General features: G+C 47.7%; 1 protein-coding gene across 4 annotated transcripts; it reads left to right on the top strand.

Moving 5' to 3' along the window:
• Nucleotides 1-51: 51 nt before the first annotated feature.
• On the top strand, nucleotides 52-25,212 carry HEPACAM (hepatic and glial cell adhesion molecule; the record flags this gene model as incomplete). 4 transcript variants are annotated; one of them, XM_079928821.1, is made up of 7 exons in its annotated part: nucleotides 52-152; nucleotides 21,682-22,023; nucleotides 22,699-22,980; nucleotides 23,272-23,371; nucleotides 23,896-24,125; nucleotides 24,272-24,342; nucleotides 24,907-25,212. In XM_079928821.1, exons 1-7 carry the CDS (start codon nucleotides 110-112, stop codon nucleotides 25,210-25,212), a joined length of 1,374 nt encoding a protein of 457 aa, XP_079784947.1. In that variant the 5' UTR covers nucleotides 52-109. The 4 variants fall into 4 exon arrangements, with proteins under 4 accessions (XP_079784947.1, XP_079784946.1, XP_079784949.1 ...); XM_079928820.1 differs by having other exon boundaries at nucleotides 23,896-24,137; XM_079928823.1 differs by lacking the exon at nucleotides 52-152 and adding an exon at nucleotides 15,699-15,849.

The raw sequence follows: 25,212 nt of genomic DNA, 5'->3' as shown, positions 1-25,212 counted from the left end.
GCCTAGTATCTGCCTCTTCCGGGCTTGTGTCACCTCCCGGAGACGGGAAAGGCGTGAGGGGCGGGGTTTCGCGCTCCAGAGGTTCGTCACTTCCGCTTTGTCTCGCTGTATGGGCGGGACCTATAAACGCGCGTGGAACTGGTGGGGCACGGGTGAGTCCGCGTGGGCGCTGGGTAACAGGCGGGCGGAAGTGTCGCACACTGGCCGTGCCTCGCGTGTCCCGGCGCTGGGACCATCCCACATCCTTCAGGAAAAGAAGTATGTTGGGCCGAAGAGCTGATTGGGCAGGGCAGGGGACCAATTGAGGGAAGCACGGGAAAAGGATGGGAGAAGGCGGGCCTGGCAGGGCTTTCTTGAGGAACGAACTAAGCCAACAGTAAATCATACTGATGTTTGTACACCTCGCTACGTTAACGGAGCTCTTTCATACCTGTTCTTATATATAAACATCGCAGCCTCGTGAGTGGTCTCCCTGTCTGCTTCCAAGCTTTGCTATAATTCTCGGACACTTCGCTATTATCCATGTGGAATACCCATTCGTTCGTGTAATATATAATTGAGAGATTTTTATATACCACCACTGTTCTAGGCACTGGAAATATATAGCAGTGAACAAAATAGACATATATCCCTTGTTCATGGAATTGACAATGAGAAGTAACCAAATAGACTAATGAATAAGTAAACAAATGTGTCTGGTGCTGATAAGCATTGTAGAGTAAAAGCCGAGGAAGAGGATTAAAAGTGTGTTGGGGGCTTCCCTGGTGGCGCAGTGGTTGCGGGTCCGCCTGCCGATGCGGGGGACACGGGTTCGTGCCCTGGTCCGGGAGAATCCCACGTGCGTCGGAGCGGCCGGGCCCGTGGGCCGTGGCCGCTGAGCCTGCGTGTCGGGAGTCTGTGCGCCGCAACGGGAGGGGCCGCGGTGGTGAGAGGCCCGCGTACCAAAAAAAAAAAAAAAAGTCTGTTGGGGGGTAGGGGAGATGCAATTTTAGATAGGATGACCAGAGAACACTTCACTGAGGTACTTTTGAGCAAAGACTCCAATGCAAAATTCCATGAGGTAATGGAACAAGCTACTTTAATTTTCACCGGAGAGTTTTCCAAAAGAGTGTTCCAGGCAAAAGGAACAGCAAGTACAATCACTCCAGTGTGGGTGCCTGCCTGGCTGAGAAACTGACCCTGGGGTTTTCCAACATTAAAAGCCTGGAAAGAAAAGGGAAATGCAAAGAGATTGGGAAGGATCAGCCAGTAAGCTAAGGAAGAAAACCAGGAGGGTGTGATACCTTGAAAGCCAAGTGAAGAATGTGTTTTGTTTAAGAGAACCAACTGCCTATGTTAAACTCTGCTGTTAGGTCAAATAGGATGAGGACTGAGAATTTACCATTGGATCTAACAATATAGAGGTCATAGATGACTTTTATAAGAGCGGTATTTTTAGAGTAGTTTGAGAGCAAAAGCCTGATGGGGTAGACTTAAAAGAGAGGGTGAGGAAGAACTGGAGACAGTCATTTTAGACAATTCTTTCAATGAATTTTATTGTAAAGGGACACAGAGAAATGCGTAGCTGAAAGGAGAGATAGGATCATAGGAGGATTCTTTAATATTGCAGCACATATGTTTTGTTGATGGGAATTGTCCAGTAAAGAAAAGAAAACTGACAACGCAGGAGAGAGAGAGGAGAATTTTTGTATCTATGTCCTTAAGTGGGCAAGTGGGAACAGGATCTAGTGAACAATTGGAAGGATTGGTCTTAGATAGCAGGAGAGAGAGAGTTCATTATAACACTAGCAGTGAAAATAGAATATATACTGGTAATTGGGTAATATGGCAGTGGGAAGTTTTTTCTGATTCCTCTGTTTTCTCTGTAAAACAGAATTGTCGCCAGCCTACAAGATGGCCTCTGATGATCCCCACCTGCTGGTATTCACACCCTGTGTAGTCCCCTTTCACACTGTACCAGAGTTGGTCTGTGTGACAGATAGAATATGGCAGAAGGGGTGGTATGTCACTTCAGAGATGAGGTTATAGAAGACACTGTGTCCTCTCTCTCTTTCTCTATTGTGTGTGCGCTCTCTCGCTCTCTCTCTCTCTTTCTCTCTCTCTCTCTCTCTCTCTCCAGCATGCACTCTGATTCTTTCCATCTCTTACTCTTGCTCTCACTCAGATCACTTCCTCTGGGGGAAGCCATTTATGTCATGGGAAGTCACGTGAAAAGGCCCACATGGCAAAGAACTCAAGGCTCCTGCTAACAGCCAGGTGAATGATCTTGGAAGTGGATCCTCCAGCCCCAGTCAGGTCTTCAGAGGCTATATAGTCTTGGCCAACAACTTGACTGCAATCTCATAAGAGACCCTGAGACAGACGACCCAGCCAGAAACTGTATGAGTTAATATTTGTTGTTTTCAGATGCTAGATTCTGAGGTAATTTGTTACACAGAGAGAGATAACTAATACAAATAGAAAGCAAGTTCATCAATTAATAAAATAGAGGAAGAGGCGTTGGAGGTTTGAAGAAGGTATAAAATAGTCATCCAGGAGAGTAGAAGTATGAACTAGAAACATGTACAATTGCCAGACAGCCTTAAGGACCCATGTGAGGTTCATGATTATGAATTTAAAGTGAGACTAGTCAGCATGGTTGAGTGTTTTCCTTCAGTTTCATGGTTACAGGCATAGCCATAGGTAGAAATTTTACTTTTAACCAGGGTTGAGGTTTTACCAAACTATTACTCTCAGACAAGAAAGGGGCAAGAGAGTTAATGTTGAGCGCAAGGGAGTGATTAAATGACTGACCATGGAATTTAAGATAGATAATATGGGAAAGGATAACAAGTGGGTAAGGGACCTTGTAAAGGTTGTAGGATCAAGAGATTGTAGGCTCCAGTGGGGATCTAAGGTTTGTTAGAGCAGGATACTAGAAGGAATGCACTGAAAAAATAAGAGGTGGTGATCCAAGAGTGGGATGCTTGAAACTGCAGATATTGGTACTGTCAAAGTTTATGGTATGACCAAGGGAGGGAGTAGGAGAACAAGATTACTGGAGAAGAGGTCATAGAAATGAGGGCAAGAGCACTGGATGGATTATTCCTGAGGTTGTGGAAATCACCAAGATACATGACCAGAAGAGTGTTGGCGAGAGCCAGGAGCAACAGTCTTCAAGGAATTTCAGGAAAAGACCTGGAGGTAGATGAGTGTAGCCTGGAAAGTAGCGAGTGACGTAGTCTAACATCAGATTCAAAGCAAGAGGTGAAGCTGAGAAAAAAAGGAGCTCCCTTTTTATAAATAATAAAATAAAAAATAAATGGTTTGTAAATAGCACTGAGTAATCAAGTAACAAGAAGGAAACCCATCCCACATCCACCCAGAAGGGTGAGGAGAAGAACATACCACTGGAGAGGGCCAGAGGGAGATTGATTTGTACACCTCCATACATACACACACACACACACACACACACACTCAGAAGAAGTGTTATTAGGTAGCTCCTTGCTGTCTCTAACCCTCTACCTCAGGTCTGTGCCTCCCACTAGCTGCTGTGCCAGTGGCTTCATATGAATATATACTCTCGTATGTCTAGAGAGATCACATCTTGGGCCCTGCACCCATTTTCTGACGTTTTCTCAAGGCTTATCTTCTGTATGGCCAGAGTTTGTTTCTCAGCAAGGGAACTGTTTGCTTAGAACTGTCTATCTTCTTCAGAAACTCGAATGGGTATTGCTGGCAGCAGGCTTGCGGCCCTACTCCAGAGCACTCTTCATTGGGCTGATGATCTCTGATGTGTGTGGCTGGGGGATCCCTGGCCATCTCTGCACAAAGCCCTGAGTCACTGGGTCTCTGGCAGTGGTCCACCCCACACAGAACTCAGAAATGTGCTGCTTGGTCGTCACTGTCCTATTTGTGGCTGACTGACACCCCCCACCTGTAACAAATTAGAAAACTTGGTAACCTGTTCGTCCTAAGGGCCCATCCTAAGGAGAACCTCTCTGGAAGTGGGAAAGCTGCCTGTTCCCACTCTCATGGGATCTGGATATCGGGATCCTCAGGCAGCTGAGTCGTACCCTCTTCCACTCTCTTTCCCAAATGTAAGCAGGATTCCCCAGGGCTAACAGCCAATGTTCTGGGATGTTTCCTGAAAGTTCTCTTTGTTCCTCCTCCTCCTTACCCACCTCACAGAATAACCCTTCTAACTGGAATAATTGATGAGGGTTCTTCTGCTTGCCTGTGCACGATAAGTTTCTGCAGCAGCATTTCATTGTATGTGGCACTAATAGCAGATCGTTCTGGTTGTCTCAGTGGCACCTGCTGTACTGATCTTTGCAAAAAATTCTCTAATTTGTCATGGATGCAGAAGTCTTTCCCCTTTCTGTTGGTGAGTGATAAAAAAAAAATTAACAAGAATTTCATTGTCCTCCTCATTACCAAATATTCATCTTGGATGGACACAGAGATGCGCTTCCCAGATCTCCCTTCAAGGAAGGACTTGTTGGCCCAGCTTCTGAGAATGTTGTAGTCCCTTGAGCTGTCGACTCCTTCAGGGACAGCCTCAGCTTCAGAGAGCAGCCTCACCCTCTGAGGAGCAGCCGCATCCTGAGACCGGTGGGTCTGGCGATGTAAAGGCCTGGCGGTTTCTGCCTAACTTGGAACAACGCCAATGAGCCATCATTTCAGCTTTAGAGCTCCCGGTGGGCTTGGCTGAGGTGGTCCAACCTACATCACAGCTCAGCCTCTTCCTGTGCCTCTTCCTGCTTCCTCCTCCTCCCTTCCACAGGTGCCAATCTCCAGCGCACTCCCTGATAAACATCCTGAACTTGAGTCTTAGAGTCTGCTTCCTGGAGAACCCACCTACAACCCCCCTCTGACTGTTGTTAGGCCTCAGGGACCAAGGCACTAACAGCTCTGAGGCCACGTACTTCCCAGTGTAAAAACACATAGACAATCCTTATCATTATTCTTTTTCCATCAAACCACAGTTTAAAGTCCTTGCTATTCCCTGTTGACACTTTTGAGCCTCTGGATTAAGCTAAGTCTCAAGGTTACCTCACCTCTAGACTTTCAAAATATGTGAGCCAAGAAAGTTGTTTATCGTGAATGCCAATTTGCATTAGGTTTTACATTGTTTGTAACAGAGAGAGCCCTGAGATGAGCAAAGTAGAGGGAGGCAATTGGTAAATGTAGGAGGATGAAGCAGAAAAGCAGAAGATTCTGAGCTACCCACAAAAACTGGTTCCAGGAGCTGCTTCAGCGTTTGAGCTCTCCAATTCGAGATCCTTGTGATGTGCCTCTCCTCTGGTGGTACCTTCCCTGGGGTATCTGTTCTTTGAAGCCAAAGAAGCTTCATGAAGATAAGAGACTTTGCCTTAACACAATAGTTAGTTAGGACCAAAATGATTTTATCTATTAATAAATTGTTACCAATATTATTCACCATATTTTTACTGTTTTAGAAAATGTACTTCTAAAATATAAAAATTGCAATCACTAAAGGTACTTTAAAAAATATGTTGTAGGATCTAAAAGCAATTTCAAAAATGTTTTATAGAATAAGTAGGCACTCAAGATAACTATTTGGACAAAACCAAGTCATTCATTTTGTGTGTTCTTCTATGATTGTTATAATTATCCACTATTAATAGTCTCATTTTCTATATCCCAAATCTCTAGAGACAGCATATTATAGTGCAGAGAACAGAGACTTTGGAAACAAACCTGGATTTATATTCTGACTCTGCAATTTACTATTTATGGTCAAGTCACATAATCTGCATCTTTGTTTCTTCATCTACAATATGGGTGGAACAATTGACCTTTCAGGACTTTTTTGTGAAAATGAAGGTAATATATGTGAAATGTGTAATATAGAACAGGTTTTCAATAAATGCTTGCTAATTTTTTTTTTTTTAAGAAGCAACACAGAAGTCATCTCTTCCGCCTAGCAGACTGATTTGTCTGCACATGGTTGGGCACATGGCCCAGCCTGGGATAGTATTCTATCCTCCTGACTATTGTGACTGATACAGAGCTGTGTCTGTGACCTATTCCGCACCAGCCACAGTCCTCCACTAAGTTTTTTTTAACTAGCTTCGTCAAAATTCTCCTCCTCCGTGGATAACAAGCCGCACGGTCCAATGTGTTAACCACTAGCTACATGAAGCTGTTTAATTTCAAGTTAATTAAAATTAGATAAAATTTATAATTCAGTTCCTCAGTCCTACTAGCCACATGTGGAGTTCTCAATAGCCACGTGTGGCTAACAGCTGCTGTGCTTACCAGCACAGATGCAGAAGTTATATTGGGCAGCACTGATACCTTAGACTGACTGGCAACGACGGCCCCCCTCAAAAAGCGTTAGAAGGTTTATGAGAATGAAGCTGACACCAAGACATAAGCAAGAGAGATGAGAGATAACTGCCATGGCTTTTAAGTATCTCATTCCCAATTATTCTGGTTCCCTCCGAAATTTTGTTACATGGTGCAAGAAATTCCTCCTTTTGGGCTTCAAACAGTTGAAGTTGAACTTCTGTCACTTACAACCAAAAAATCTTGACGAATCACATTCTTTAGCTTGATGGGCAGCAAACCAGATGCAGAATCCTGGAGGGCTAACTCTGGTAAGGATCTGTAAACGAGACAGACCTGGACCCTAAAAGTACTATAACAAGGGGTGAACATTTTGGCCTGTCTTCAAGGCCACCTTCCTACTATCTTAGTTGGGGCCTTCTTTTAAGAAACCTTGTCTCAGGACTTCCCTGGTGGTGCAGTGGTTAAGAATCTGCCTGCCAATGCAGGGGACACAGATTTGATCCCTGGTCCAGGAAGATCCCACATGCTGGAGCAGCTAAACCCGTGCGCCACAACTACTGAGCCCACGTGCCGCAACTACTGAAGCCTGCGCAACTAGAGCCCGTGCTCCGCAGCAAGAGAAGCCACTGCAATGAGAAGTCCCTGCACCAAAATGAAGAGTAGCCCCCGCTCACCACAACTAGAGAAAGCCCAAGTGCAACAACGAAGACCCAACGCAGCCCAAAAATACATAAAATTTAAAAAAAAAAAACCTTGTCTCTCCCTATGTTGAATCCCATGTATCATAAATTCATCTTCTTAGTGTCCCCAGACTCACCACTGGGGACCCAATCATTCTCTCGTTGACTAAGTTTTTAGTTTGTTTTTTTTTAAGTCCCTGTTGCTCACCTTTATCCTTCCTCATCTCATATCTTGTCTCAGAGCCTTGCTTTTTTCCACCCACTTTTTACTTCTGGGCCTGAGTGGAGGCAACCTCTTTCAGGAGTGTAGTATGTGAACACTAGTCCAAGAAGCACAAGCTGAATCTGCACTATGCTGACATATAAACTGTGTGACTTTGAGCAGGTTACTTAACCTCTCTGAGCTTCATGTCCCTCGGGAAAAAATTCTTACCACATAAAGTTGTTAGAAGATTAAATAAGACCATATTCTAAAAGACAATTTGTTGATGGCAGGGAGCCCCGTGGAGAACCCCAGAAATGAAGGGTTTAAACGAGAAAGGAGAATTTATTAAAAGGATACAGGAATGTCTCCAGGATACAGCTGAGCCTGAGGAATGAACTAGAACTAGGGTAGGTGTTTCAAACATTTTACATATTTATTTATTTTTAGAAGGCCCTGCTAAGCCTATAGTTTTTTTTTGATTTTTATTATTTGTTTTTTTAGACAGCAGGTTCTTGTTACTTGTCTATTTTATGCATATTGGTGTGTATGTGTTGATCCCAATCTCCCAATTCAATGCCCCTCCCCACCACTTTCCCCCCTTGGCGTCCATGCGTTTGTTCTCTACGTCTGTGTCTCTACTTCTGCCTTGCAAGCCTTGCATCTGTGTCTCTATTTCTGCCTTGCAAGCCTCTATTTCATCTGTGCCATTTTTCTAGATTCCACATATATGCGTTGACATACAATGTTTGTTTTTCTGACTTGCTTCACTCTATGGCAGTCTCTGGGTCCATCCGGGTCTCTACAGGTGGCCCAATTTTGTTCCTTTTTGCAGCTGAGTGGTGTTCCATTGTATGTGTGTGCCACACCTTCTTTATCCGCTGTCTGTCTATGGGCATTTAGGTTGCTTAAGCATTTTACATATTTAATCCTCACAGCAACTCATTCAATCCTCAAGTCAACCCTCTGAGGTAGGTAATACTATAATAATCATCCCCATTTTACAGATACGGAAACTGAGAGATTGAGTAGTTTAACTCAACACCTAGTAACGTGGTAGCCAGATTTCAGACTCAGGGAGTTTGGCTTCAGAGTCTGTGTTAACCCCTACGTCATATTGTCTCAAATGGTGATAAGTACGATGAAAAAAGAAGCTGGGACTGGTAGATAGCAAGACAGAAAGGACCTGGATCCTTGATAACATTGCTGAGCCACTTACTTTTACAAGTTACAGAGATGCCCTTATTTAGGACTCTGGTTATATAAGATAATAAATCCCTTTATTGGGGGACTTCCCTGGTGGTCCAGTGGTTAAGACTCCGTGCTCCCAATGCAGGGCGCCTGGCTTCAACCCCTGGTCAGGGAACTAGATCCTGCGTGCTGCAACTGAAGATCCTGCACGCCACAACTAAGACCCGGCACAGCCAAATAAATAAAATAGTAAAAATAAAGACAATTTGTAAGGGGCAATGCAAATATATTATCAACAGTATTATAGATATAGATGCATCTCTCGCAACTAGAGTTAAGCACCTAGGCAAGGATTGTGTTTTCTGTTACTTTTGAATGTGACACCCTTCCCCACATCCCACTCCTCTTACTAAAGTCTGGAACACAGTGCTCTTCACACAGTAGGCAGTTATTAGATGCTGGCCAGCTGATTTCCATTTCTGTGCCTCCCTCTTTGGGAGGAGGGCGGGAGAGGGAGGATGGGACCAAACCCGTTCCTGACAAGGTTGGTGGGAGGACACCATCTGAGGATCTAGGAGAAAAGAAAAAATGAAGCCATTCATGAGTTGGGGGTAATTTGTGGCTTCCCCATGATTTTTCAACCTGTTTTTCTTTGAGCACTGAAGCTTTACATGAACAGAAATCCAGAGATGTTTTCTAGAATGTCCTCGCCACATCTCAAATAGGTCAACGAAGCTGGATCTCTCCACGCTTTAATACCAATTCACGTCTCCTCTTTGTTCCTCTGGAGAGTTGCTGAATAGGGCACGTTCATCGACCGTGGACACAAGCCTGAGTTCCTCTCAGTTTCTGAGGGGGTGGGAATTCTATTCAGAAATCAAATATTGACTCTCAGCATAAAACACGTTGATGTTTTCAAGTTTTCCACTTTGGAACTGGGAGCACCTCCTCCCTGGCTTATGGAAATCTGGACCCCATGCTGTTGCAGGATCACATTGTTTCTGCTAGTAAACCCCACGCCTTTTTGAGACACCGTATCTGTAGAACGCTTTTCTTCCAGGCGTCCCCTCACATTCACTGAACTCACAGGCAGCAAAACCAACATTCAGGATGAAGGCCCCAGGGAGGGCACAGGGAGCCTTTTGACCCCCATCTCTGTTCATATATGGTGTTTCTCAGAAGCGAGCCAAAGGTGGGGAACTTTAAAAAGAAAAAGGAAAGAAGAAATGTCCTTGGGGAGGGCCATTCCTCACTCTCCAGGCCCACAGAAAGCTTGTTTTGTTCCAGAGAGAGCTGGCCAATCTGTCCCTGGTTCGCTGGTTGCTGGAGCAGCAGGGCCCTGCCTTGTCTCAACTCAAAACCTCACACAAATTCCTCGTTCCCAGGCAACGCACAGCAGCTCCACAAATCTCCGTCCTCCCTCTCCCTCCTTTCTGGCAAATTGAACTGATGGTAGGGACAGCTCTGGCACCATTCACATATAGGTTTATGGAACAAAGAATTGAAAATAACTTCAGCAACAAGAGAGGGCACCAGGAGTGGGCAGAGAGGTCCACCTTACATCCTGGGGCTTAGTCAGAGGGTGGGTGCTGGGGGTAAAGGGTTAGACCAGGATTTGGACTTCCAACTGGTGACCCAGAGAGGTGGTCGGGAGCCTCAGCTTTGTTAGCAACTAACCTGGGTTTCTAATCCAGGTTCTGCCACTTAGTAACTATATGACCTCAGCAAATTGCTAACTTCTTGAAGTTTTAGTCTCTCTTGTTTGTAAAATGAGGTGATAATATCTACTGAAAAGGAGGTACTGGGAGAATTAAATGAACAAATAGATACAAAGTGCCTGACAGTACACACACACACACACACACACACACACACACACACACACACACACAAACACACACACACACACTTTGAGAGCAGTTAGAGAAGGGGAGAAGGTTTGGACAGGATACCTTCCTGCAAGGTCAGGGGAATTAACTTCTTACCCCGGAGAAGCAGCCTTCAACCCATATCTGATGGCAGTCGGTGGATAAATATCCCAGCTCCCTTGCCCCTTGGGTTGGGATAATTCTGAGGCTTATTCTTCATTATTTCCCACAGGATTAAGCTCTAGCTGTCCACGGTAGTAAATTGCTTGATGTGCAACCTTCATTGGCTTCCTTCCCTTCCATCTCTCATTCCCCCAATATCCTACCTGGTTTTGCTGGGATCACCTTTCAAATAAACTATTTAGCTTCTTGCCTTGGAGTCTGCCTCTGGGGCAACCCAGACTAAGATACCAGTATTTCTCCAAATTTCTGAAGGCCTAAGTTCTCAGCACTATCTCTGACTCCAAACTCCTGCTTCACCTGAATTAGTCCCTTTAGAGATCATTTCACTGTTCTATATGTGCTGTACTCCTGCCCACCTTGATGCAGACCTAGAACTCCATCCTTTGTCTCAGTGTGTAAACACACACACGCAGACACACACACCCGTATTAGTTTTCTATGCTGCATAACTAATTGCCACAAATTTAGCAGCTTAAAACAACATACATTTATTTTTTTTACAGTTTCTGTGGGTCGGGTACAGCTTAGCTGGATTTTCTGCTCAAGGTGTCATCAGACTTCAGTTAAGGTGTCAGCTGGTTTGCATTCCTTTCTGAAGCTCAAGGTCCTCTTCCAAGCTCATGTAGTCATTGGAAGAATTCAGTTCCTTGTGCCTGTAGTACTGAGGTTCCTATTTTCTTGCCAGCTTTTAGCTGAGGGTAGCTCTCGGCTCCTAGAGCCACCAGCATTTCCTTGCCACGAGGCTGTTTCACAACAGGGCAGTTGACTTCTTCAGAGTCAGCAGGACCATCTCTCTCTCTCTCTCTCTCTCTCTCTCTCTCTCTCTGGTCTGCTAAGTCTTATATAACATAATCTAACCAAGGGAGTGGCTACCCTATCACCTTTGCCATATTCTATCAGCTAGAAGCGCACACACACATACTGCAATTTGTGTACAGGAAACTTTTCTTAGAGTTTTGAAGAAGACAGAGGAGAAAGGGTTTTATAGTGTAACAATGCAAGTTGTTCTTCAGTTGTTTTCAGCTGCCTGCCCCTTGTTGTTTCCTCACCCCGGCCCCTCACGTCTCTCCTCTCTGCTCTTTCTCCATCCCCAATTCCTGTTTATTTCTATTGCACAGGAGTTTATCTTTTTGTGTCTTGACGCCTTTTGCTTCAGACCTTACCTTCCACTCCATGTGGCGTATCTAGATATTTTTCTTGCTGAAGACAATTTACTCTATAAGAGGAATTTGGGTGCCATTTGTTAGATTATTTTTCATTCTGCTACCAAAGGTTAATTACAATTTAGTGGAGGAGACAGATTTGACTCAGTTGATAACAGGAAGTGAATGAAGGGAAGGAGGGGGAGGATGCTAAATATAAAAATCCCCACTGATGTTATGGTATTAGCAAGGACCAAACCTCTCCAGTAGTATCGGTGCCAGAGCATTCTTCATGCAGCCTGGAGACAGGAGAAGAGGCCAAGTGGGCAGGGACATTCTTAAATCTAATGGTAGGGTTATTAAAACCTACTTATCTATACGTCATTCGTGTGTGTGTGTGTGTGTGTGTGTGTGTGTGTGTGTGTGTGTGTGTATTGGGGGAGGTTTCCATTCTGAGCTGCAGGGCCACTGCCTGGGTGCTCAGCATAGCGTCCTGAGTACAGCAGGCCAGGGCTGCCATGCATGCAGGGGAGGGGAGGGTCGGAATCCCGGAGCCCCAGAGCGGGTGCCAAATGAGAGTGGCCTGAAGCACCTGTGTGCAGCCGGAGGGCCAAGAGGACCGGCCGAGCTGCTCAGGAGAGGACGATGCCCGCGGAAATGCATCTGCTGAAGTGCTCAGAGGAGGAAAGGGCACAGGCCTTGGATGCCGTCAGTCAAGCAGTGTGTCTCCACATTGTTTAATAGCCGTGTTATGCAGAGCTCAGAGCTCCTCCCTGGGAGGAGACACATAAGAATGAGGAATTACAGCCCCTGCCCTGGAGAGTCTCCCAGGCTAATGAGGAGATGGCCACAGTAACCATGTTTTCTGATCCCCAGGGGGACAACCCTCTTCAGAGCTAAAGAAAAGTAATATATATATAATCAGGATATCCGTACCAAAAGAAAAGAACGAAAGACAAAAAAACAAAAACCCCAGTCTGAATCATCAACAATTAGCTGGAACAGACACACCCACAGGGAAAAACCCAAGGAATGCATGGAAGGATAAAACAAGGTCAGCTCAGACAGGTGAGATCACCGGTACGTGTTGTGTGTGAGACTAAGTTGGCTGGACTGTTACCTTATGTTTCTGTCACCCATTGCCTATTGGATCGGTGGCCCGCCTCAAAGTGAATCCCAGTTACTTCTGGGAATTCCAGAAGGGGTGCCGCATGTGTGCTCACACATCGCTCTGTCATCTGCAGTTGCTGTTTGGTGCCCTCCCTGCTGTCATTCCTCTCGCCCAATCCCCCTCACAGTCGCCCTCCACTCCACCAGCTGCTAGAGAGGTCCCCCGACCCACCACAAGTTTTCGCCCATTCAATAGTCAGCAACTGTCTGCTGAGCGCCTACTATGTGCCCCGCCCTGTGTTACACAGTAGGGCTACAGAGGCCAATAAGACACAGTACTTCAATCCAAGAACTCTCTGTTCTTGAGATGAGAAAAGCACAGAAGCAGATGATATACGCTTCTGTAGGGCTACTCATCTTAAAACACCTGAAGCAGGATTGCAGAATTGCTCCTCGTACACTCAGTTGTGCAAAGGCACAGTGTGCCTTTGCGCCTTTGCAGCTGCCGGGGTCTCCCATGTGAGCCTCCCACCCCCACCCCACTCCCCCGCCCAGGGCAGCAGAGGAAAACCAAAAGTCAGTCCATCCTGGTAAACTCAGTCTAACCCAACCACCTGAACATTCTCTTGAGGTAGCTCAGTCTCTGATTGGATCAGCCTTTCCAGTTTCTTCCCCAAACCCAGCTCTTCTCTGAGAAGGGTTAGGGTGGCTTAGGGGTCCTTGTGGCAAGGCGGGAGATGGTGTCCGGGGACCTGTGTGGCCTTCTCAGGACTCCCACTGGTCTCTGCACAAGTCTAGGTTGCTCTCTGGTCTGAGGGGCGGTTGGTGGCCCAGCTGTCACCTGCACAGTGCGGCCCCTTTGCTCCCTGTTCTGCCCTCTATTGGTGCTTTACCCTCCAGTACCTCTGGGTCCCCTCAAGGGAACATGTGGCCACTTTGGGGCACCTTCGTATTCTGCGTGGGTGTAAAGAGCCTAAGGTTCATCCCTGGAGGGGGTGTGGAGAACTTAGATCCTGCCCAGGTCTCCCTCTATCACAGCTCGCTTTCCACAGTCCTTCAGGATGAAAAAGGCAGAGTTCAGGCTTTCTATTTCCTGAACATCATATCCTTTTACCTCAGACAATAAGCCTCTGGACCTAACCATCACAGGCAAAAGAGGCCATTTGTATACAACTATAGAAGAACGCTATGACCTGGTCCACAGCCTGCTCTGTGATACATCAAAGGAGCAGATAAAAGAAATTAAAATATCCTTCTGTACCTTACAAACACTGGCTTTCAAGCCTTTCGTCTTGCTACTGACTCTAAAATACTATTTTCGATGTCAGAAGCTGAATATTGCCTTTCTCTTTTTCATTGTATTCATGCTGAAACACCATTAACTCTACCAGAGGCAGACAAGCGCCTTGAGCTGGGTAGGAAAAAGTCACAACCATAAAGATGCAAAAGGAAAAAAATCTGACTTGTGTATTTCAGAATATTTTTGGAGTTCCTCTGTGAAGTTCAAAAGCAATGCTTCCCACCTCTCCTCCCCATCCTTTGGCTCAGATGGACCATGCACTCAATCTTCAGTTCTAGAAACCTGGCTTACACAAGCTGTCTCCAGTATGTAAAAAGAATACTTTGAGAGATAGCTACTGAACTTACAAAACTAAGGTCAGCGTTAGAGACAATCAAGAGGGGAACTTGTAAACTTTGGTCTCACCAAGATATAAAGATCCCTAAAGTAATGGAAAAGAAGAAGAGGCAGTTTTTTCTTAAAGTTTAAAATATCACCTCTGGGGCTTCCCTGGTGGCGCAGTGGTTGAGAGTCCGCCTGCTGATGCAGGGGACACGGGTTCATGCCCCGGTCCGGGAGGATCCCACATGCCGCGGAGCGGCTGGGCCTGTGAGCCATGGCCGCTGAGCCTGTGCGTCCGGAGCCTGTGCTCCGCAACGGGAGAGGCCACAACAGTGAGAGGCCCGCATATCGCCAAAAAAAAAAAAAAAAAAAAATATATATATATATATATATATATATATATATATATATATCTCACCTCTCCAACAAAGAATTTTCTAGGTACCCTACCATACTAAATCTTCATCAATCCTCTCAACAATTTCTACAAGAAAGCTACTGTTTCTCCCCCTTTTACAGATGTAAAATTGGAGAATTAACAACGTTGCACACCCATCCCCAGATCACACAGTTAGCAAGCATACATTCCACTGACGCCCCTCAGGAGAGGATGTGGACGTGGTAATGAAGGGTCAGGGTAGAGCTGGGATGTCTCTCTTCATCACACCTCAAGACTTGAGGAAACGGCTGGGCTGTAGCTGGTGACAGAACCCCAGGCTCTTGGGCTATTACCTTCGTCTTTGTTCTGACATGTTCTAGGAAATGGGCTGGAGGCTGGGGAATGAGCAGAGTAGCTTCTGGAGAAAGGTCCCCAGCATCTACGTGATTCTATGATAGAGAGAGAAGCCCAAGCAGCACCAGGACAGGTATGAAAATAATAGAATTCAAGCCATATTCCAATCTTCTTTCTTTGGGGTGGAACAGGAGTTTTCCATTTCTTCAGCAGTTTCTGGAATCTCTCATCCCCCAGCTTTTGAAAAGCTCCTCTCCCTCCATTTTCAGAGCTTATTGAGGCGTGTCCCTGGCGCACACCCTCCTTCGCAGGAACAGGGAGCGTGAGGTGGAGACAGGACAGGTTGGGACACACAAGGTCCAATTTAGTGTGTGTCCCGGCCCAGTCCATTCATTGAGCCCAAATCCTCATCTCCCCCTGGCAGTGGGGCTCAGCACAGGCCGGCAAAGAACTGCTAGGCTGCTGGGACCCATCAGACTGAACCCTGTGCTGGAGATTATCTCCCAAGCAGATACTCTCCTCCGAACCCGGGATGTAGGGCTTTGAAACTAGAAAATGCCAGGTCTGAAAGAGAGGAAAGAACAAGTCCAGCAACACACAGAGCTCTGTGTATTCAGAGAGAACTTGGCAGGGTTGTGTTCGGGCAGAGAAACTCCGAGTGGTACAAAGGGACGTGCCCAGAGTGGAGAAATCATGCTAATTGTGTGCACCAGAGCTGGAGAACGCCACCCAAAATGAAGAGAGAAAGGGAAGCCCTGTCCAGAGCCTTCAATGCCCTGCGCCTCACTCCTTTTCTCTACCTGCTTCTGATCCAGACAGGTAGGAGACCAGAGGGTAAGACAGGGTCTGGAGAAGGGACCCGGGGCTTTCGAAGGAGAGGGAGGGGAGAGCTGAGGGCCAGAATGCCTTTGGGGTGGGAGGAGGGGAGAATGCTTAGCCACCGTGGGAAGCATCTCAGTGAATTCAGGCATTCGTGTTGAATGTATTTCTTCATTCTGTGTGCCTCCTGCCCGGCCCCTGCCCCCCATCCCCCAGAGCCTGCATGACTTTGCAGCTCCCACGGCATTCAGTACATTAGATGGAGGGCAATGAGCTGTTTCTGATGGGATGTCTTGTTGGCGTGGGCCAGTCCGGCATTCTTTCCGAGGGACTATGGTGGGCCTTGGAGGGGTGGGGAAATCTTGGTTTTGTGTCTCCCCAGCCGCCACCCTGGCTTCTCTGAGTGTAAAATAACAAGGGAGATGAAAGAAGCTTTGGAGATAATAAGCCTCCTGGTTTGGGAGAGTAACACCAACCTATGCGTAACACACACGCCATAGACACCTACCTCCCCCTACCAACTTCTTGGAGAAATGATCTTATTTGAAATACATGTGCTTATGTGCGCACACGCACGCACACACACACACACACACTATTCCAGAGAGCCTAGGAATTCACAATTTAGTGGGGCAAATAAGATGCAGACATCATTTTAATAAAATGCAGAAACTACTATGAGTCAGAGAGGCAGAGGGTTCCAAGAATCAGAGAGAGGTCACCTACCCCATCAGGAAGCTGGCGCTGGTGGTACAGAATGGGAGTGGGGGAATATCAGGGGAGGTTTCCTGGGAATGTCTGCACTGAATTTTAAAAGATGAGAAAAACAGATAGGTGTGGGAGTGAGCATTATAGTTGGGAAAATGCGCCAAGGTCAACAGCTTGAAATGGTATCACATGTTAGGAGCAGCCCAGTCAGTCACCGCTGCTGGAGAAGAAAGTGTGGGTGGAGTTAGGTGAGTCTGGTAAACCCTGCTAAGGAAACTGTAATATAATTTGCAAACAATGGGAGCGGGGGAGGACATTGAATGGTTTTTAATCTGGGAACCAGCAGGGCCAGAGTATAGCTCAGATCCCTCACTCTCCAGTGAGGCATTGGAGGTGAAACTACAGGCAAGCAAGATAGGAAAGGAAGCCTGTATCCATTTGCTGGAACCATAGACTGGGTGGCTTCAACAGCAGAAATGTATTGTCTCACAGCTCTGGAGGCTAAAAGTTCCAGATCAAGGTGCTGGCAAGGCTGCGCTCCCTCTGAAGGCCCTCGGGAAGGTTCTGTTCCAGCGCTCTCTGCTGGCTTCTGGGAGTTCCTTGGCTGTGACAGATTAACTTTAATCTTCACATGGCATTCTCCCTGTGCTTGTGTGTATATCCAAATTTCTCCTTTTTAAAAGGACACCAGTCATCTTCGATTAGAGGCCCACCCCACTCCAGCATGACCTCAGCTTATTACCTTGGCAATGACCACACGGCAAAATAAGGTCACATTCTGAGATACTTGGGGTTAGGACTTCAAGATATGAATTTTAGGGGACACAAGTCAAACCATAGCGAGGCTATTGCAATAGTTCAGGAGAGAAATGACCTGGGCTGGAATTAGAATAAAGAGAGAGGGAGTGAGGGATGTTCAGATAATATTTTGGAGGGAAAGTCAGGACCTAGTGATTTATAGGAAGTGAAACGATCTAGAGAAGGAGGTAGGGTTTCTGTGTGAAACCATAAATTTTAAAAATGGGGCAAGGTTGGGCGATATGATAGCTAGTGTTGCGCTCACGTTGAGGTTGAAACGCCTATGGGACTTTTGTGGGAAAATGTTGAATAACCTAAAGCTGGAGGGTTGGAGAGAAGGATTTGGAAACTGTCAGCCAAGAGGTGAGATTTAAAACAAGGATAATGAATAAATATTACCTTGGAGGAGAAAATGAGCTAAATATGGAACATTGAGGAACCCCAAGATTTGCAGAGGAAGGCAGAGAATAAAGCCCACTGAGGAGACCCAGAAGGAACAATCAGAGACACAGAGGGAGACCTGGGAGACTGTGGTATCCAGAAAGTGAAGGGAGTTGGGAGTTTCCCGGACAATCATCATCAAATGTATCAAGGAGCCCAGTATAATAAGGACCTGAAAGAGCCCATTGGATATGCCAGTTAAAAGGTTACCATTAGGGACTTACCTGGTGGCACAGTGGTTAAGAATCCGTCTGCCAATGCAGGGGTACACGGGTTCGAGCTAGGCCTGGGGTGAGGAAAGACTGTTCCGTGAGGTTTTTCAGGCACCAAGCTGATGGAGTGCTATCAGCTTTGACATGTGTTTCCCATGGTCAGTCTGAGATTTATCTTCATTTCTTTTAGGTAGAGGATGAAAAAAGAAAAGGAGGGAGGTTTTTCTAAATCAGCCTGTAAATGGTGTCTACAACTTTTACTAGTATTATTGGCTAGAACTCAGTAGTATCATAATTAATTGCAAGGGAGGCTGGGAAATGTATTTTTAAGATTGGCACTAAAAGGGGGGCTGGACCATGTGGCCCTGGCTCCCAGAGATTTACCTTAATCCCTTGCCATACTCCCTTATGACAGCAATCACCAACCTAGCCTCAGGCAAGTAACACCTAGTGCTCTGAACCTAATATGGCCTAAAGAGTCTTTCCTAAATTCATCACAGCCCTATTCCTGGAACATTCAAACAAGGCTTTTCTAGAGGCTAGGATACTATTTACAGACATAAACACAGCATGCCATAAATCTAGATAATCTGATTTGCAAGATGTTATTCTCTGGGATCCTAGAGTCAGCCCATCCTCTACCGACCCAATAGGAAGAAGTCCCTTGCCTGGTTTCTACCCTTTTAGTCCTAAGATCACCTTCACATTGTAGGTGCTGTCTTTTTTTTTTTTTTTAACATCTTTATTGAAGTATAATTACTTTACAATGGTGTGTTAGTTTCTGCTTTACAACAAAGTGAATCAGTTATATATATACATATGTTCCCATACCTCTTCCCTCTTGCGTCTCCCTCCCTCCCACCCTCCCTATCCCACCCCTCCAGGCAGTCACAAAGCACCGAGCTGATCTCCCTGTGCTATGCGGCTGCTTCCCACTAGCTATCTACCTTACGTTTGGTAGTGTATATATGTCCATGCCTCTCTCTCGCTTTGTCACAGCTTACCCTTCCCCCTCCCCATATCCTCAAGTCCATTCTCTAGTAGGTCTGTGTCTTTATTCCTGTCTTACCCCTAGGTTCTTCATGACATTTTTTTTTCTTAAATTCCATATATATGTGTTAGCATACGGTATTTGTCTTTTTCTTTCTGACTTACTTCACTCTGTATGACAGACTCTAGGTCTATCCACCTCATTACAAATAGCTCAATTTCGTTTCTTTTTATGGCTGAGTAATATTCCATTGTATATATGTGCCACATCTTCTTTATCCATTCATCCAATGATGGACACTTAGGTTGTTTCCATCTCCGGGCTAGCAGATGCGAGGCAGGAAATCCCATCTAAATTATCACAGAAACTAAGAGCTGGAGAAATCTTAAGGATCATGTAGCCAAACGATTTCAGCCTGATACACAGAGCCATAAGGATTCCTAGCAGCACCCCGAGGTACTGGGGAGGACAGGGCTCTGGTCCTCACCACCTCTTGAACCAAATCAGATGAACTAGAACTAAATTTCATTTCTTTTCAATTTCCATAAGGTTTTGTGGGAACAAAAATACTTTAATTTAAAAATTTTGAAAATAGTTGATTTTGTCCATTCTAACTCCTGCCAATTGAGACTCCTCTCAGTAACAAGTATATAATAGTCAACAAGTATATAATAGTCATACATATGGTGGCTTTCATCATTAAGGTAGTTTCTTCCATGCTTAAGGTTTTATGATTGTAACATCCTTGACAGGTGATGGATCATAGAATGTCAGGGTGGAGAAGGCCCCTAGAGATCATCTGGTCCCACCACCTCACTATTCAGAGGAGGAAATGGAAGCACAGTGAGGTGAAAGAAGAGTCAATTGGTGTTTCCTTGACCACTTCCATAGATGATAAGCTCATTACTTAACAATGCATTTGCTCCCTAAATGGACTGGATATGTTTTTAAATTAAATTTGCTTCGGGCTTCCCTGGTGGCGCAGTGGTTGAGAGTCCGCCTGCCGATGCAGGGGACACGGGTTTGTGCCCCGGTCCGGGAAGATCCCACATGTCGCGGAGCGGCTGGGCCCGTGAGCCATGGCTGCTGAGCCTGCGCGTCCGGAGCCTGTGCTCTGCAACGGGAGAGACCACAGTGGTGAGAGGCCCGCGTACCGCAAGAAAAAAAAAAAATTTGCTTCGCTCTCCACAGCTAACCTTTTAGTTCCATTGCCTCCTGGTTTGGTCTAGGTCCTCGAGGTACAAGGAGAGGAATAGGGATTGGAAAGGTACAGCTCACCTTCCCCTAATCTACACTGCAGCAGTAGCAGAGTGGGAAACAGGGGTGAGAAGGAAGGAGGGAACTTCAGAGGCAATGACAGTCAAAGGAAGCACCTGGGGATGCAGAGGAACGGAGAACCTGACACGTATGTGTCTATTCAGCTAAACTCAGTCCTGTTCCTAGCTGACATCCTCTCCAGAAGACCCCTCCCTCAGGTGGCTGTATTGCTCTGCAAGGCCAGGTACAAGGCCAACGAGCAGCAAGTGTTCAGGCCCCAAAGTTCCTAAGAGATCTCTGAAATGTGAGATGTGTCTCTGGATGGGGCTGCCATCGGACAAGATGGTAAAATCCCAGAACTAACTACAGGGCTGGAACAAACCATGAGACCATCTCGTTACCACTCATTTGACCTGTGGGAAATCTGAGCCCTGAACAGACAAGCAACTTCTCCCAGGTCCTAAGTCAACAATAGGGCCCCGATCTCTCATGCTCAATCCTGTGTTCTCTCCCCTACACCACAGTAACTGACATACATATCATGCTTTTGCACTGTGAACTGGAGAAGACACTTGCTCTTGTTATTGTTATCATCCTTATTTTCTAAAAGAGAAGAGTGAGGCCTAGAAGGATGACTTGCCCAAATTCTCACAGCCAGTAAGCAGTGGAGCCCAATCTTACAAGGTCTTCTGACTCCAAGCTCTTTGCTTGACCTGTCCCAAATCCCTCTTCCATAGGGGATGCAAATTGGGCTGGAGTTTGGGTGAATCTCCACGACTGTTCTGCCCTGGGCAGACCTAGTATGATGCTACGTGCAGCTGGGACAAGGATAGGGGAGGCTCTTGGTATGACCGGAGAGTTGTCCAGTTGTCCTCAGGCCCCTAAACTTGCCCTCTACTGGCACTGTCTCATGACACCCTCCTTTCTTTGGGAATCTACATTTCCATGCTTTCTCCATCCCTCACTTTCCCAATGCCCAATTAAGGAGAAAATCTGACAAATTCACTCTAGGGTCTAATGACCTATAAGCTTCAGGGGGTAGGGATGTTTGTCAGTTTTGCTCACTGATATATCCTGGGGACATAGAACAGTGCCTGGCACATGGGGAGTCTCAATACATATTTCCATAAATGGGCCACATAAGGTATGGGTTACCTGGAATCTTCCTCAAGAGGAAGGCAATAGGGAAAACCTCCAGAGGCAGAGGTCCAGATTGAAGAAGGATTGAGGGCAAAGGGATGGGTGTGAGGGATGACAGGGGAGCAGAGGGGCCAGAGCTACAGTGGAAGGGTAAGAAGGAAGGACTGACAGGGAGTGAAGGGTTCAGAAGGGTGAGGCATGGAGAGACCAGAGGACTCGAAGATGGGAGTGACGTTAGGAGCCAGGGCCTGACGCTGCCCTCACCTCGTGGGTCTCTGTCCACAGAGCCCCTGGAGGCGGTGAACATCACCAGCCCGGTGCGCCTGATCCATGGCACAGTGGGGAAGGCGGCCCTGCTTTCTGTGCAGTACAGCAGCACCAGCAGTGACAAACCCGTTGTCAAGTGGCAGCTGAAGCGGGACAAGCCAGTGACCGTGGTTCAGTCCATCGGCACAGAGGTCATCGGTACCCTGCGGCCCGACTACCGAGACCGCATCCGCCTCTTTGAAAACGGCTCCCTGCTTCTCAGCGACCTGCAGCTGGCCGACGAGGGCACCTATGAGGTTGAGATCTCTATCACCGATGACACCTTCACTGGAGAGAAGACCATCAACCTCACTGTAGATGGTAAAGTCTCTGGCAGGGAAGGAGGCGGGACTGGTGACTGGAACTGGGGCCACGTCCACCCAGTATATTAGCTAGACCCCAGGAAAAGCTACACAAAAGCCGCTTGGGAGTGAGCCAACTGGAATGTTAGAGGCTGGCAGACAGGCCATAGCTAACACGTATACAGCGCTTACTACGTGCCAGAAACGATTGTAAGTGCTTTGCCTATATTGACTCATGTAATGCTCATAATAATCTAGGGGTAGCTAATATCATGGACCCCATTTTGCAGATGAGGAAACTGGGGCATAAGTTCAGGCAGCTAGTAAGTGGTAGAGCCAATATTTGAACCTATTTCGACCTAAGCTTAGCCCAACTAAAATATCTTCCAGGCTGGGTCAGTTTAAGACATCTTGGAAAGGTATGTGGGAAGAAGGGAAGGGAAGGTCCACGAGGGCAGGGACCATAGCTGTCTTGTTTGGCATTGTACTCCCTGTGCTCAGTATGTGCTCAATAAATAGTGGGTAAATAGATGAGTGAGTGGATGGATGGATGGATGGGTGGATGGATGGTGGTAAAGAGCTGGAGTGACGATCTCTCAATACTGCAGACTGAGTTGGAAGGTAGGCAGTTAAGAAGGGGAAGGGAGATGCTTTTGGCCTGTGGCTCACAGGCTCCCCCCACCCCCGGGCTCAGTGCCCATTTCGAGGCCCCAGGTGTTAGTGGCTTCGACCACGGTGCTGGAGCTCAGCGAGGCCTTTACCCTGAACTGCTCGCACGAGAACGGCACCAAGCCCAGCTACACATGGCTGAAGGACGGCAAGCCCCTCCTCAACGACTCGCGGATGCTCCTGTCCCCCGACCAAAAGGTGCTCACCATCACCCGCGTGCTCATGGAGGACGACGACCTGTACAGCTGTGTGGTGGAGAACCCCATCAGCCAGGGCCGCAGCCTGCCCGTCAAGATCACCGTATACAGTGAGTCTCCCGCTGCCCTCCCTTGGGACTCAAAGCCCTGAGAGGCAGGTGCCCATGAGAGGCTAAGGACTTCCCAGACAGAGTGCCACTGGAGGGGGAGAGAGGCAGAGATGGGCCAGCTCTCCCTGGAGGACAGCCACAGGTAGGAAGTGAGCTCTGGGCAAGGTCCACCACTGGCCAGCCATGCTGCCTGGGGTTCCTTTTCTATTTCTTCGGCCGCAGGAAGCTCTCCTCACCACACCTCCTGCCCCCTCTGAAGTCTCTCCCCACTCTCTGCCTCTCTCTCCCTAGGAAGAAGCTCCCTCTACATAATCTTGTCCACAGGAGGCATCTTCCTCCTTGTGACCTTGGTGACAGTCTGTGCCTGCTGGAAACCGTCCAGAAAGTCTGGGTAACTCTCCAAGTTCCTCTCCCTGAGCACCTGAATCCTTCAACCCATCCCAGCCCCAAGCTCTGTTTTTCCTTCGTCTCTTTAAACGCCTTTCCTCCCAGGGCTCCGCACCTCTTGCCGGGAGATCCATCTTACCACTGCATTCTGTGCTCACAACCCTGACAACCCCAGCACGATGAATACTGGTTTCACTTACACGGCACCTTTTGTGAGCCAGGCACTGTGTTTGTGGTTAGGGTGTTACCTTTAAATGTGATTATCTGCAGCTTACAGACAACGACCCGAGACTCGGATTAGTTAGATGACTAGCCCACAGTCACAATGCTAGGGACGGACTCAGGAGGCAAACCTAGATGGGATGCATCCCAAAGCTCTGGACTACTCCCCCTCCCACCGCACTCAGCCCGTCTTCTTGTTACAAGGCCTCGTTTGTGGCCATCAGATCCCCCCAGTGTCCTCGCCCCCAGAACTTCTCCTGCTCACACTCGACAGCTCTGTTCACAGGGTGCTGGGTTGATTTGCAGGAAGAAGAGGAAGCTGGAGAAGCAAAACTCCCTGGAATATATGGATCAGAATGATGACCGCCTGAAAGCAGAAGGTGAGCTCCCAGCCACGCACTCACCCGTCCCATCTTCACTCAGATCAGTAAGCTGCTGGGAAAAGGCCGAAATGGGCGACAAGGAAGCCAGCTCTGCAGGGCCCCTTCCTGCACCAACTGCACGAAGACTGCAGAGCAGGGAGAGGAGCGGCCAAGGTAGGACCTCAGGTATTCCAGACCATTTGGTGGAGGCTGGCTTCCCGATGGCCTTACGTGGCCATCGGGAAGCAAAGAGTGTAGGTGCTGGCTGGTGGAAAGGGTTCTGTACCTGGGCCAGCCACCCCATTCTTTGCTCCGTGCAGCAGACACCCTCCCACGGAGTGGAGAGCAGGAGCGGAAGAACCCCATGGCACTCTACATCCTGAAGGACAAGGTGAGCAGCTTCGGGCTGGGCGCCCCACTAACACTCCACCAGCCCTTACCATGTTCTGGTATTACGTAGCCATACCATATAGATATACCTTTCTAGGACTCAGAATAACCCTAAGAAATATTTGTGTCATCCCCACTTTAGAGATGAGAAAAATACGGCTGACAGGGGTGAAATGACTTGCCCAGGATCAAACAAGTAAATCAGTGGCAAATCTAGGCTTCAAACCCAGGTCTTTGGACACTGTCTCTGGTGATTTCCCTACTATTCCATAAACCAACTCTGTCCCATGCTGTCCAAGGCAGGTGGAAGGTGCAGAGTAAGTGGACAAAGCACTCAAACTAATGCATTTCAACATTTAATGAGCACCTATTATGTGCCAGGCACCACATCAAGTGTCCTGTGTTGCAAGCAAAAACAGACCTACGCCTGCAGCCCTCCAGGCAGTCGGAGTGTGGAGGGAACTATGTCCCCTCCACCTCGGTATTCCCAGCGCCCTGGAACAGCAGGCGCGCTCCCAGCCCTGGCCGGCTGTCCGCTGACCCCTCGCGGCACGTGTCCTTGCAGGACTCCCCGGAGCCCGAGGAGAACCCCGCCCCGGAGCCTCGGAGCGCGACTGAGCCCGGCCCGCCCGGCTACTCCGTGTCGCCTGCCGTGCCGGGCCGCTCGCCGGGGCTGCCCAGCCGCTCTGCCCGCCGCTATCCGCGCTCTCCAGCGCGCTCCCCCGCCACGGGCCGGACGCACACGTCGCCGCCCCGGGCCCCGAGCTCGCCCGGCCGCTCGCGCAGCGCCTCGCGCACACTGCGGACTGTGGGCGGCGTGCACCTGATCCGCGAGCAAGACGAGGCCGGCCCGGTGGAGATCAGCGCCTGA

Source organism: Stenella coeruleoalba (assembly GCF_951394435.1).
Source record: "Stenella coeruleoalba genome assembly, chromosome: 8".
In the NCBI taxonomy this organism is placed as follows: Eukaryota; Metazoa; Chordata; class Mammalia; order Artiodactyla; family Delphinidae; genus Stenella; species Stenella coeruleoalba.
The sequence above is the reverse complement of the archived record's forward strand: the minus strand, read 5'-3'. Positions and strand labels throughout refer to the sequence as shown.